Consider the following 13,105-nt stretch of genomic DNA (forward strand, 5'->3'; position numbering starts at 1 on the left):
AGCAGTAGACCATGGTATCTTTGCTTGTAGGAGTGATCTGAAACCAGTAGAGCAAATGGTTTATTTGGTTCAGCCAACCAAGACTAGAATTTGGGGGAAAAACATTTTATGGCTGGAAAAATTAAGAGCAGTCAACAAAAGAAGATGGCATGAGGAAGTCAGGAGGGACTTCTTAGACACCAAAGAAAGAGACAATACCCAAATACAGGTCAAACAATTACGAAGATAAGAAAAAGGAATATGAATCTGACATTGCGAAGATCATTGGTTTCTTTTCCAGAACAATTTCAGAGGGATACTTAGATTTGGAAGCCCAGTATCGAGTTAGCAAAAGAGAATGGGGAATTAGAAAGGAGGCAGCAAGTATAGATTATTTTTATGAGAAGCTTGAGTTGTTTAAGAAAAACTGCAGAAGTCACACGCATAGTTTGTATTTGTGAGAGCCAAGCATATTTTTATGCCTGAGAGAAGAGCCTAATAGGAAGAGGTTGAAAATAGAGGAAAGAAAACTAATGGAGAAAGTTTCTAGAAACTATTGATAGAGATCAAAAGAATAGATTATAAGATTTAAATTGAAGCACGATGGAGAAACTTCTTTTCCTGGTGCTGTAGGAAAGAAGCTCTAGAGGTGTGTGCAGATGAAGATGTTTAGGGAAGAAGGAGTTGATATTTGATAGAGAATTTTTTCCTTCAAAGAGAACCTGGTTTATTTACTGAAGTCGTACTAGTGGCAGGATCTTGAAGAGAATAGTGAATGTTTATCATGGGTGCTCTAGAAAGTAGGTGAGACATGAAAGTGCTGAGCAGCATACATGCCTGGTTAACAATGGAGGAGTGTTATTTGAAGTATGACCAGGCTTTATAATTGTATGCTTTCCTTTAGTAGCCTGTGATGCTTGTTGGTTACATTGATTGGAGAGGAATTTCTTGATGGATGTTAGTGGAAGGATAAGGGATAAGAAAGCTGAGGGGACTGGCTTGAGAGTGGGCTAGTGATAAATGAAATCAAAGTGAGGAGGGTAGGGAAGAAGCTGTTAAGGGATGTGCTTGGAATAAAAGAGACTGGTGTTTATCACATATAATAGGAATCTGACTGATAATTGATAAATGTTAAGAGGTTGTGGTAAGGGATTAATATATTAATTTTACATTGTACCTAATATATCTTAGGTTTTAGAGGTGAACAGCTAGTGTTGATTTCGAGCTTATGGCCATTGTAATAACTGCTAAAGAGCAGTGTAAGTGAAGATAGATGGAGCTCAGGAGGGCAAGAACTTTGAGGATTAGTCATTGGATGAGTCATTGACATCACCTGTAATAACAGCAAGTGAAAATACCACATTAAATAGAGTGCTAAACCAGTAGCTATGTGTTGAACTTCTATCATTGAGAGTATCCTGGTAGTATATGGTAGATGACAGCAATGAAGATAAGTAAAGAATTATATAGTCATAATAACATCAGTCTCAAAAAGCAGGCACCTCCCTCCCCCACATACATTAGTGGAAAATCTGTCATCTGGCAGCAGCAATGAAGATAAATGAAATCTGATTCAGTAAATATACTGGGTATGGGGAGAATACATAGCATTGACAGGGAGGGTATCGGGCAAAGAGACGTTTTTAGGAAAGAGGTTAAATTTAAAGTGGCAAGGGAGAAGAAATCCATTCTGTAAGGAAGTTGAAAATACTGGAAGTTGATTTTGTTACTTTTGTTCTTTAAAATGACATTTGAGAGATTCCTAAAGGACACAGAGTTGGGATCATTTCATAGTGGAAGAATTGGATAACTTCAGTTCTTTATTATTGATAAGGAGTTTTGTTGAGAAGTTGTCCTGTCTTTTAATAAAAGTGTTCTCATGGTTAGGGGAACACTTAGCACATTCTTGGATAACTACTTCTAGTTGAAAAACTACAATTTTCCACAATAGCTAGAATGCTTAGAATCCTTATGAACTGTTTGAAGATAATATTCATTATCTCATATTCATTTCATATTATATATAAATGAATATATTATATATTCATATATATAAAATGCCCTTGACATAGTACATACTTAGTAAATGATATTTGCTTTAATGAAAAGTTTTAAATTGTGGTTATTTGACTATAAATGTTTCTAAACTATTTGAGAAGTTAAAAACTGTAAATACTACCCTTTTTTTTTTTTTGTGGTTCTGGGTTTTGAACTCAGGGCTTACACCTTGAGCCACTCCACCAGCCCTTTTTGTGTTAGGAATTTTCGAGATAAGGTTTTTCGAACTATTTGCCTACGCTCGCTTTTGAACTGCGATCCTCCTGCTCTCTGCCTCCTGAGTTGCTAGGATTGCAGATGTGAGCCATCTGTGCCAGCATTTGTTTGTTTGTTTGTTTTTGTTTTGTGATAAGGTTTTTTTTGAGTTAGAGTCTCATGAACGATCTGCCCGGGTTGGCTTTGAACCTTGATCCTCCTGATCTCTGCCTGCTGAGTAGCTAGGATCACAGGCATGAGCCACCAGCACCCGGCGTAAAATATTTACTTCTCATTGTTTAGAATGCCTATAAAACACTCACTAAACAGTGGTATCCTCAGATTTGTTCCTGTTTGAATTCTCAGTCTAAATAAATAAATTGTATAGTGATAATTTTATGTAGGTTTTCTAAACCTTTGAGTTTAAATGATTGATAGAACACTGAATCATGATTTCAGGAACATCAGGATCAGATTCCCCAGGACAGGCTGTGGAAGCTGAAGAGATAGTAAAACAACTTGATATGGAACAGGTGGATGAGATCACTACCAGTACCACGACATCAACTAATGGAGCAGCTTACTCAAATCAAGCAGTTCAAGTGAGGCCCTCGATAAATAATGGTTTAGAAGAAGCAGAAGAAACAGTTAACCGTGATATCCCACCCCTTACAGGTGAAGAAATTTCCTTTTTTAATACACTTTCGTGAATATTTATAAAAATATCAAATTTCATAGTTTTTTCTTAAATGAGCAAATTAAATGCATAAGTCTTTCTTCTTTGAAGTTAGCAAAAATTAAAATTGGAAATAAAACTTTGTCCCAAAGACCCAGTCATTATGTGCACTAGTCTTAGACTCTTGGATGTGAGGTCTCCACCTAGATCAATTTAGTATCATACCTTTAGATTTGTTCCATACATAAATGACACTCCCAGTCCCCAAAGGACTTCTGTTCTGGATCTTAAACTCAAGCTTTGCAGTCAGACTCTGGATTCTTACACCCTAACATAATTGTTGCATTCCTGAGCCAGGTGCCATTGAAATGTGGGAATGTGAGATCAGCTGGATTTACCACCTCTGAGAGCCGTGATAGACACTCATAAAAGGTGTAAAATGAAATTGTGCTCGTTCCTAACGGTGAAATAAAACTAAGCATGGCCATGTTCTCCCTTTGGGGCAGAGATTTTATCTTGGATTTGATTTCTGTTTCTGTGGTGCCAGGTATTTGAGAGAGCCCAGTAAATGTGTATTAGTTAGGAGATACAATTTGGTATAAGGAAGTAGAATAATATACTTCTTTAGATACAAAGAAGAAACTTTAAAAAAAACACTGAAAAACATTTAAAAGAAAAATGAAACTTCTGTATAACACAATCCAGTAATACCAATATGAAGAAGAGAAAAGCAACAGAGGAAATAATTTATTTTAAATTCATCCAGTAAAAGATATTTATAGTTCACATCTGTAATTGTGCCCCAAATTTAAGAATGCTACTGAATATAACAAGCAGATCAACAATATTATGAATGAATGGTTCATCTTGAATGGGTAAACTTGGAAATTGACTTACCTTTGTCCTATTATTTTATGCTGGTTACTTTGCCTCATATTATAAGGCTGGAATAGTAAAGTTATAAAGTCCATGGTTGTAGGCTTCTTGTGTGATTTATGTGCTTTTGTGTAAGTTTTTGTATTTCTTTTTTTCTGTTGACTGTGGAGATGGAGAAGGGATTTCTGCAACCTTAGTTGTTACAGAAAGGGAAAGTAAGACTTGCTGTAGTTTTCTCATTCATCTATTTCCTCATTTGAGCATCTGTTTTTTGGGCACTGTTGATAAAGATGAGTAGGATGTGCTCCTTGACCCTGAAGAGTTCATAATCTAATTAAAGAACCAAGTATACAAAAAAATTTCTGTACAATATAGGAGTGCTATTATAAATAAGTTACCAAAATGACATGGTGACACATTGCAGTTACTAGGGTAAAGTGTAAAGACTGATGGAGATAACAGTTATTGATCTTAAAAGATACATATGAATGACACATGACATATGAGTGTCACTTTTTCTGAACCTTGAGAGTGTAGCCAAAGAGAACAGGAAGGTTAGAAGGCTGGCTCTCTCACTTACTTGGCTCTGTGACTCTGTACAACTTATTTAAGCTCTTACCAATTTGAAACACAGTATTCTTAGCTTTAAAACAGCTAGGTGTAGTAGTGTATCCCTGTAATACCAGGTACTTCTGTGGCTGAGTCAAAAGGATCACTTGAGCCTGAAAATTCAAGACCAGCTTGGGCAACATAATGAAACCCCACTTTAAAAATAAGTAGTTCAAAATAAATAAAGAGCCAGGCTTGGTGTGGTGCACACCTGTGATTCCAGCACTCGGGAGGCTGAGGCAGGAGGACTGAGAGTTATAGGTTAGCCTGGGCTACACTGTGAGACCTGTCTGGAATAAATCATAATAAATAGGGGCTGGAGATGTGGCTTAAGTGATAGAGAACCTGCCTAGCAAGTGTGAGACCCTTAGTTCAAACTCCAGTACTACCAAACCAAACAAAACAAACAGTAATACAGGGTGTTGAATGCTAAATGCATGAAACATGAAAAATACTTAACATATAGGAGCTCAAATACTCTTTTTTCTGGGGTTAACTGGAATTCAAAACAAGAAGCTGGTTGATCTCTCATTATCTCCTTGTCTAATTGTCACGGATGAATAAAAATTCTGTTAGATACCTGATACCATTCATTGAACATTACACATACTAACTTTGTCTGAAAAGGAGTTAATACATGCTAAATATTAAAAAGGGTAGTTTTTATCCTAAAAGATTATTATCCACCAACATTCCATTTCTATAGAAGAATGGATTCAACCTTAAACTTTTGTCTGACACCTTACGTGTTTAGCTTATAAGGGACTTTTGTCTTTCCTTCAATTTATTATAATTACTATCTCAAAACTTTCAGCATAATATTTCTAAAGTTCTATCAATTGACACATTCTTATCCCAAACAGAATGAACTATGTAGCACAGAATGTACAATTGCTTCTTAATTATTAAGTTGCTTGTAAGTTAGAAGTGAACTGATTTTTCTAAAACCATGATGTCTACTTTTTAACAAGACAGATAGATTTGAGATTCCTAGGAGAAGTATACGTAGATTTTTTTCTTAAGTCTTTATGGGGTTTATAGACTTCTTTTTAATCATTTCATGAAAAATAAAAAATTACACATATTCCCAATGCTTGGGAGGCTGAGGCATGAGGATTGTGAGTTTGAGGCCATCTTGAGCTATAATAGTGAGACCTTGTCTCACACAGAAAATGCTGAGCAAGATGGCACAATCCTGAATTACCAGCACTGGTGGGGGGGTAACTGAGGTAGGATGGTTATGAGTTTGAGGCTAGGCTGGGCTGTATGATGTGTCTTGAGTATAATCTGGGCTACATAGCAAGACTGTCTCAATCTCACCCCCTCAATTGTTGTGCCATGTAACATTTCAATACATGTATGCATTGTATAATGTTTAAATCAGGCATCTTCTCAAACATACATCATTTCTTGATGATGAAAGCGTTCAAAACCCTTTCTTTCAACTTTTTGAAATATATTGTACATGTTGTTAAAGTCACCTGCTGTGCAGTAGCAGCACACCAGTTTGGGTTTGGTTTTTTTGGTGGTACTGGGGTTTGAACTCAGGGCCTGGTGTTTGCTAGGTATGCACTTTGCCACTTGAGCTATGTACTGAGCCCAACACCAGGATTTCTTGCTCCTAACTGTAATTTGGTACCCATTGATCAAGCTCTTCCCCCGCCTCCAGCTTCTAGTAACCACCATTCTATTCTCAGCTTCTATGAAACCAACTTTTAGATTGTATAAAAGTGAGATCATTTATCTTTCTGTGCCTGCCTTATTTCATTTAATGTAATGAAACAGTAAAAATGTATACTTGATGGGAAGCATTGAGTAAATGAAAGTAACCTTTTGTATATGATTTTATTAAATAGCACCAGTAACTCCAGAGAGTGGTTATTCATCAGCCCACGCAGAGGCCACATACGAAGAAGACTGGGAAGTATTTGACCCGTGAGTTTTTTTTCTAGTTTTTAAATTTTTTGTCTTTTGGGCTGGCAGGGTGGCTGAAGAGGTAAGAGTGCCTGCCTAGCAAGCATAAGGCCCTGAGTTCAAATCCCATGCTGCCAAAAAAAATTTTTTTTGTCTTTATTTAACAATGTTTCAACTTCATGATGGTTCAAAACAGATGTACGTTCAGTAGAGAATTCCCCCCTTTGATCCCCTCCCCCACCGCGGGAGGACAATCAGAATATACTAGGATATACTTTCATGATGCTATACAGTGAGCTGCAGCTCCCATTCAGCCATGTGATCATGCATTGTCTCAATTATTTTCTCACTCTCCTAAGCATTGGTACTTGATAGGTTAGGTATATTAAATGCATTTTTAATGAAACTTTTTTTTTTTATTAAATGTATTTTCATCTTAGGAAATTTTCAGCTTAAGATGGGTTTTATCACAAGGTCACCCTATGGTTGGTAGTAAGGGAAGAGCATCTATTTTATGAAAAGCATGCAACCTCTAGGTATTGATATTTTACTGAGTTACAGAGGTATTAGTTGGTATATTTTCACTTACATGCTTCATAAATTTGGCTTGTGGGGTTAAATGTGCTTTATTCGATTAAAGATTCTTAAATAGGCTAAATTTAGTAATATGTTTTATATTTATAATAAGTAGAAATGTTGAAACTCTTCAAACTTGATTTATAGGTATTATTTCATCAAACATGTTCCACCACTGACAGAAGAACAACTAAATAGGAAACCTGCTCTTCCACTGAAAACAAGAAGCACACCAGAATTCTCCCTAGTTTTAGACTTGGTAAGTATATTACTTTTTGAGGTAGAAAGAATAAAGAGGTTAAATTATTTTTTAAAATAACAGTCCAAAATGCCAAAAATAAGTGAGTAGCCATCATACTTACTTTAATATTGCTCTGGGTGTTCTGAAATGTCTTTAAAATATAGACTAATGTCAGGGTTTCAAGGTTGGTTGGATCAGTTACCTTTTTTATTAGGATATATTCATTATATTGGGGGGGTGTGGTTCAATTCTGATTAGACTTGTATTGTACATTATTTACATTCCCCCCATCATCTCTCCCCCCCATGGATCAGTTACCTTTGAGAATAAATTAGACTTTAATTTTTATATTTAAATGAGTTTTCTTCCCCATCTGATTCCCTCCCTCCCCCATACTGGGCATTGAACTCATCACCTTACACTTGGTAGGTAGGTGCTCTACTACCTGTGGCATACCCCCTTTTTTGCTTTAGTTACTTTTCAGATATGCTCTTGTACTTTGTACCCTGGTCCAGCCTTGAACCACAATCCTCTTTTTTTGTGTAGCTAGGATTACAAATGAGTACTACCACACCTGGCTTGTTCTTTGGATAAGGTCTTGCTAACTTTTTTGCCTGGGCTGTCATAGAACCATAATTATCTTATTTCTGCCTCCCAAGTATTTGGGATTATAGGCATGAGACACTGTGCCCAGACCTTTTCCTCATATTCAGAGAACCTGTCATTTTTTTCCCGTTCATCCATTCAGCCATCCATCCAGTCATCTATTGTGGTGATGGGAATTAAATTTAGGGCTTACATATGCTAGGGAAATGCTCTTAACAGAGTTATATCCCAGCCTCATGATTCTGTTTATTTGGTGGAACTGGGGTTTGAACTCAGGACTCCACACTAGCAAAGTAGGTGCTCTACCTCTTGACCCACACCTCCAGTCCATTTTTGCTCTAGTAGTTTTGGAGATAAGGTCTCATGAACTGTTTCCCCAGGCTGGCCTTGAACAGTAATCCTCCTGATCTCAGTCTCTACCACCAGTGCCTGAATGATTTTATTTATATAGTTCTCTCTATATATATACACACACACACACACACACATATGTACGTATGTATATGTGTGTGTGTGTGTATATATATAATTTTTTGGTAGTACTGGGATTTGAACTCAGAGCCTCATGCTTGCTAAGCAGGCACTCTACCACTTGAGCCACTCTGAGCCCTGTTCTGTGCTTGTTTTTGTTTTTTGAGATATGGTCTCTGGAACTACTTGCCCAGGTTGACTTTGAACCATGATCCTCCTGATCTCTGCCTCCTTAGTAGCTAGAATTACAGGTGTGTGCCAGCAGCATTTTCCTGATTTGATTTTTTATTTTTAAAAAAAGAAATATATTTTATTAATACTTTTATCTTCATTAAGGATTACTGTGGCTTATGAATGTGCTTTTTGTGGCCCCCGGGGTTTGAATTCAGGGCCTCATACTTATTAGATAGGTGCTCTATAACTTGAGCCATGTCCCCAGTCCTGACCTTTTTTTTTTTAATCTCCTAAGAAATTATAATTTCATTTCCTTAGATTTATGCCTAAATTTAAAATTTCCTGTTTTTTTTTTCTGTCATGATTGTGTTTCACTGAATGACCAAATATAATTTGGGTCTCAGTGAGTTAACTGTAAGACCATATTCCTTCTCCTGTTTTTATTTTTACATATTACCTAATACCAAAAGTAAAATTTCTTATTGCTGACTAGTAAAACCTTCAGTGTGCTCACTGGATGTGATTTAAAAATTCATATTTTGAAGAGCCTGGTGTGGGATATGGTTGTTCATACTTACAGAACCTTCTGGAGAGGCTGAGCCAGGAGATCGGCTTGAGCCCAGGGGTTGAAGTCCAGCCTAGGCAACAGGCAAGACTCCTGTCTGAAAAATAAATCTGTATTTATACATGTTCACATACTTTGGATCCTAGAAGACCTTTGAAAACTGAATACTTCATACCTTTTGGTAACCCAGTTTACCTTATGCTTACAGTTTTGTGATATTAGCAAAAACAGTATTGGATTGTACAAGAAAATGCTTCATTGCTTAATATTTGACACTGGTATCCTATAATTGGAGATGTAAGTTAGTTTTCATAGAAAATTTATCTTGAGAAAAAAGACCCCCTCTACCACCCTGCTTTTGAGTACAGTACTGGAATTTGTACTAGAGGCCGCATGCTTGTCAGGTAGTCTTCCTCTACTTGAGCCATGCCTCCAGCCCTTTTTGCTTTAGTTATTTTTAGATAGGGTCTCATGTTTTTGCCCAGGGCTGGCTTCAGAATGCAGTCTTCCCACCCTTGGCCTCTTGTGTAGTTGGAATCACAGGTGTGTACCACCACACTTGGCTTATTAAGATTAGGGGGTGGGAGCAATAACTTTTTGTCTGCTTGGCCTTGAACTGCAGTCCTCTGGATCTCCATCTCCTTTCAGATTTTTAACTATCATATAATTTAGTTTTGTTTTGGGAGTTTAGCACCATAGCTTTTGCCTAGGCAAAGAAATGTAAAAGAAGGACCCAGAAGTCCTAAGACATTTTTAAGAGGATAAGTAAAAAGAGGAAGAAAAGTTTCAAAACTGACCAGTTCATATTTGATATGCAAGGAAGGAGAAAATGGAATTTTGCTACATTTTGGTGTTAGAGGTTAATGTGGTTAAGTTTGGCCAGATTATTTTGATTTCAGTGTGAAGGATAAATAGAGAAGGAAAGATAATGGGCTAAGCATAAATGATTTTATAGAAGTAGGTAAAAGAATATAGGCTGATTAATTAGTAGTAGAATTTGATTCATTTATAGGAAGAAACACATTTTTTTTAAAAAATGCTAAGTGAATGCCTTGAAATGTGTAGTTTGATACCCAAGTAAAAGAAGATGAAGCCAGGCACTGTGGCACATGCACTCAGGACGTTGAGGCAGGAGGATTGCTAGTTCATAACCAGCTTGGGATGCATAGTACCCTGAGTTACTGTCTGGGAAAAAAAAATTATATATATATATCTGCAAGTGGTTTTAACAGAAAGTTGGCAACAAAACTCAGAGCCCTGGTTCTAAAACTTGAGCATACATCAGAGTTGCCTGAATAGCTTATTAATACAAAGATTGCTGAGCTGCAACCTCGCCTTGTTTGTGAGTCATCTTAAGTGGAGCTGGAGAATTTCACTTGCATTTCTACAATGTTCCCAGATACTGGTGATGTTTATTGGTCCAGGAACTATACTTGAGAACCAGTGACTTTAGAAAATCCTATCCTAAATTGAGATGCCACAACTAGTAATGTATTTTAAATACAAAATTCCACATGATTGGGTTCTGTAATGTTTTTTGGTGATCATGACCACATAAAATTACCATTTGAAGATGGAAGACAGAGGCAGGAGGATCTTGAGTTTGAGGCCAGCCTGAGCTATAGTAAGTCCCTGTCCCCAAAAAAAGCTGGGAACAGTGGCTGAGGGAGGTGGAGAGTGGTAGAATCACAGTTTGAGGCCAACCCAGGCAATAAGTTAGTGAGGCTCATTCTTAGCCAATAAGCTGGGCATGGTGGTGTGTGACTGCCATTCCAGCTATGCAAGAGACATAAATGAGAGGATGGCAGTTCAGGCTGGCATGGTGGGAAAAAGTGACGGTTGGCAGCATGGCTCAAGTGGTAGAGTTCCTGCCTAGCAAGCATGAGGCCCTTAGTTGAAACTCCAGTAACACAAGGCAAAACCAAAACATGTGTGTGTTGGGCTGGCAGAGTGGCTAAATTTGGTAGAGCATCTGCCTAGCAAGTGTGAGGTCTTGAGTTCAGACTCCAGTACTACCAAAATAAAGAAATAAAAATTGTGTGTGTGTGTGTATGTATGTATGAGTCAAAGTTTCATTTAATATCTTGTTTCTTTCAGTATGGTTTTTGTGTTTTTGTTTTGTTTTGTTTTGTTTTTAAGGATGAAACACTAGTGCACTGTAGTCTAAATGAGCTAGAAGATGCAGCACTTACTTTTCCAGTCCTTTTCCAAGATGTCATTTATCAGGTAACTAAGATTTTTTTTTTTAACTTGATTTTTGACCTATTAGTTAACATTGTAAACAACAATAACAACAACAAATCTTTTTTTGTGATGGTCAGTGTGTTTTCCTGTAGCCTTTCTAATGAATTTCATCAATATTTTAGTGGTCTGTTAACACAAAGTAGCATCATGCTAGATAGTTACATAAAGGAACATTAATTTGTTACCAAAAAATACTAACTTTTCTTACCCAGTAATATCTGCTAGTTTCATAATCTATTTGCCAGCAGGTGGAGGCAGGAGCACTGATGCAGATCCCCAAGAGGAGACTGCCAGGTTAACACCTGGTGTTTTTTTTCATAAATCCAATTAATATGAAGAAAACTCATTCCTTGTTGGTCATTTTTATTTCCTATAGTAATATACTCTGTAAGATTATAGTTTGGTGAGCCTACTTTTATATAAACCACAGAATTTCAGGACACTCAAGTAGTCACTGCTTTATGTAAAGAATTTGGGTATAAGCATTTCTCATCTATGTTGATGGACAGGTAATAGTACAAAATATAAATATCATTAAGATTATCTGTGTTGGCCATAGTGTTTACTTTGTCTTTAAGATTTTTCTATCATAAGAGATGCTATTTAAAAAGTGCATAGTGCCTTTTCGTGTTGGTGGTTGTGTTATTTAATTAGCTTTACCTTCATACATACCAGTTGTTGAAAGATTGGAGAAGGCTTAGAAAGGTTGTTGTGTGTTGAGAGGAAGCCACCCCAAGGATTAAAGTCACACAGATCATTTTCCATGTGGATAATGAAACGGTCTTTGTGGTTGTTTAAGTGTTCCTAATAGGCAATTAGAATGTGTCTTAGTTTTCTTGGTAGATTTTAGTTACTTTCTCACAGGAATCATAAAAATTCAAAGTTAAATAGAAGTTTGTGCTTCAGGGTGACTTCACCAAATATTTTATCTAGTAAGAGTCATAGGAGAATTTATTTTCAGTAATTGTCAGTTCTAATTTAATTTAGATAGGTGTTGTCATACCTGAATACTATATTCATCTCTCGTTTTAGTAAGCTGATTTTAATCCTAAATATCATTAGATGATATTTTAGTCTAATATCATTAGATGATCAAAATGTAGATAAAAAGAAAAGATTTTAAGATTTTCCTTATTTTTTTTTTAACTGGTTATTATTTGGTTTAAGGCTAATCTTTTTCTTAATAGGATATTTTCTGCCAGATATATTGCTCTTGTTTAGTGCACTTCAAGGACAGGAGTCTTGTGGCAAATATAAATAGTATGGCAGTAACTTAAGTTTTCTCTTTTTAGTTCAATAAACTTTTATTGTTTTCTTTTTGTTTTGGGGGACTTTTTTGGGAGATTGCATTTGAAGACTGTGGCTTTTAGATCTCTGAATTTGGAATGGAAAGCTACTTGGAAAATGTAGGCAGATAATGATTTTGAGATTACTTCTTAAGTTTTCAGATTTGACATTTCTTAGAGATGGCTCTTTGGTTGCTTATGTAATACTAGTAGGGAAATATGGAAAGTAGATAAATTGGGTTCTTTGACCAATATGGTTTTATGACCATAAAATTGAAATTTTTTCTTATGCTTCCACCATTTCTGCTTTAACTCTTCTTTTAAAATGTTCTTATTTTATGTGGATCTTGATAGTTGTCTTATTTTGAATAAAAGGCTTATAGCAGTACATATGACTATTACTTAACAAAAGGTATATATGTACTGCCTCTACCTTTGTGGAATTCTAAGAATTCTTTCCTTATATATTTTGAGTTACAACTTCTGAAACTGAAAAATAATCTAAAGAACAATGAACAGGAAGTTTGAACCTTAGAAGCTATGGAGATGATTACACTTTTATATTAATTTTCTTCACTACTTCAAGGACAGATTTAGTTCCCCTTTAATTAAGCTTATCAGGATGTCCATAGTTA

The 13,105-nt window shown here is 36.2% G+C and overlaps 1 protein-coding gene across 5 annotated transcripts in view; it reads left to right on the forward strand.

Moving 5' to 3' along the window:
* Positions 1–13,105, forward strand: part of Ctdspl2 (CTD small phosphatase like 2) — an 81,409-nt gene that overhangs the window by 46,684 nt on the left and 21,620 nt on the right. For 2 of the 5 annotated variants that reach the window (XM_074065852.1, XM_074065851.1), the window contains exons 5-8: positions 2,692–2,907; positions 6,250–6,328; positions 7,031–7,142; positions 11,038–11,166. In XM_074065852.1, coding sequence (XP_073921953.1) covers positions 2,692–2,907; positions 6,250–6,328; positions 7,031–7,142; positions 11,038–11,166 — 536 coding nt within the window. The remainder of the gene's footprint in view (positions 1–2,691; positions 2,908–6,249; positions 6,329–7,030; positions 7,143–11,037; positions 11,167–13,105) is intronic. The other 3 variants (XM_074065854.1, XM_074065853.1, XM_074065855.1) reach the window with 2 other exon arrangements.

This window comes from Castor canadensis, chromosome 2 (genome assembly GCF_047511655.1).
Source record: "Castor canadensis chromosome 2, mCasCan1.hap1v2, whole genome shotgun sequence".
NCBI lineage: Eukaryota > Metazoa > Chordata > Mammalia > Rodentia > Castoridae > Castor > Castor canadensis.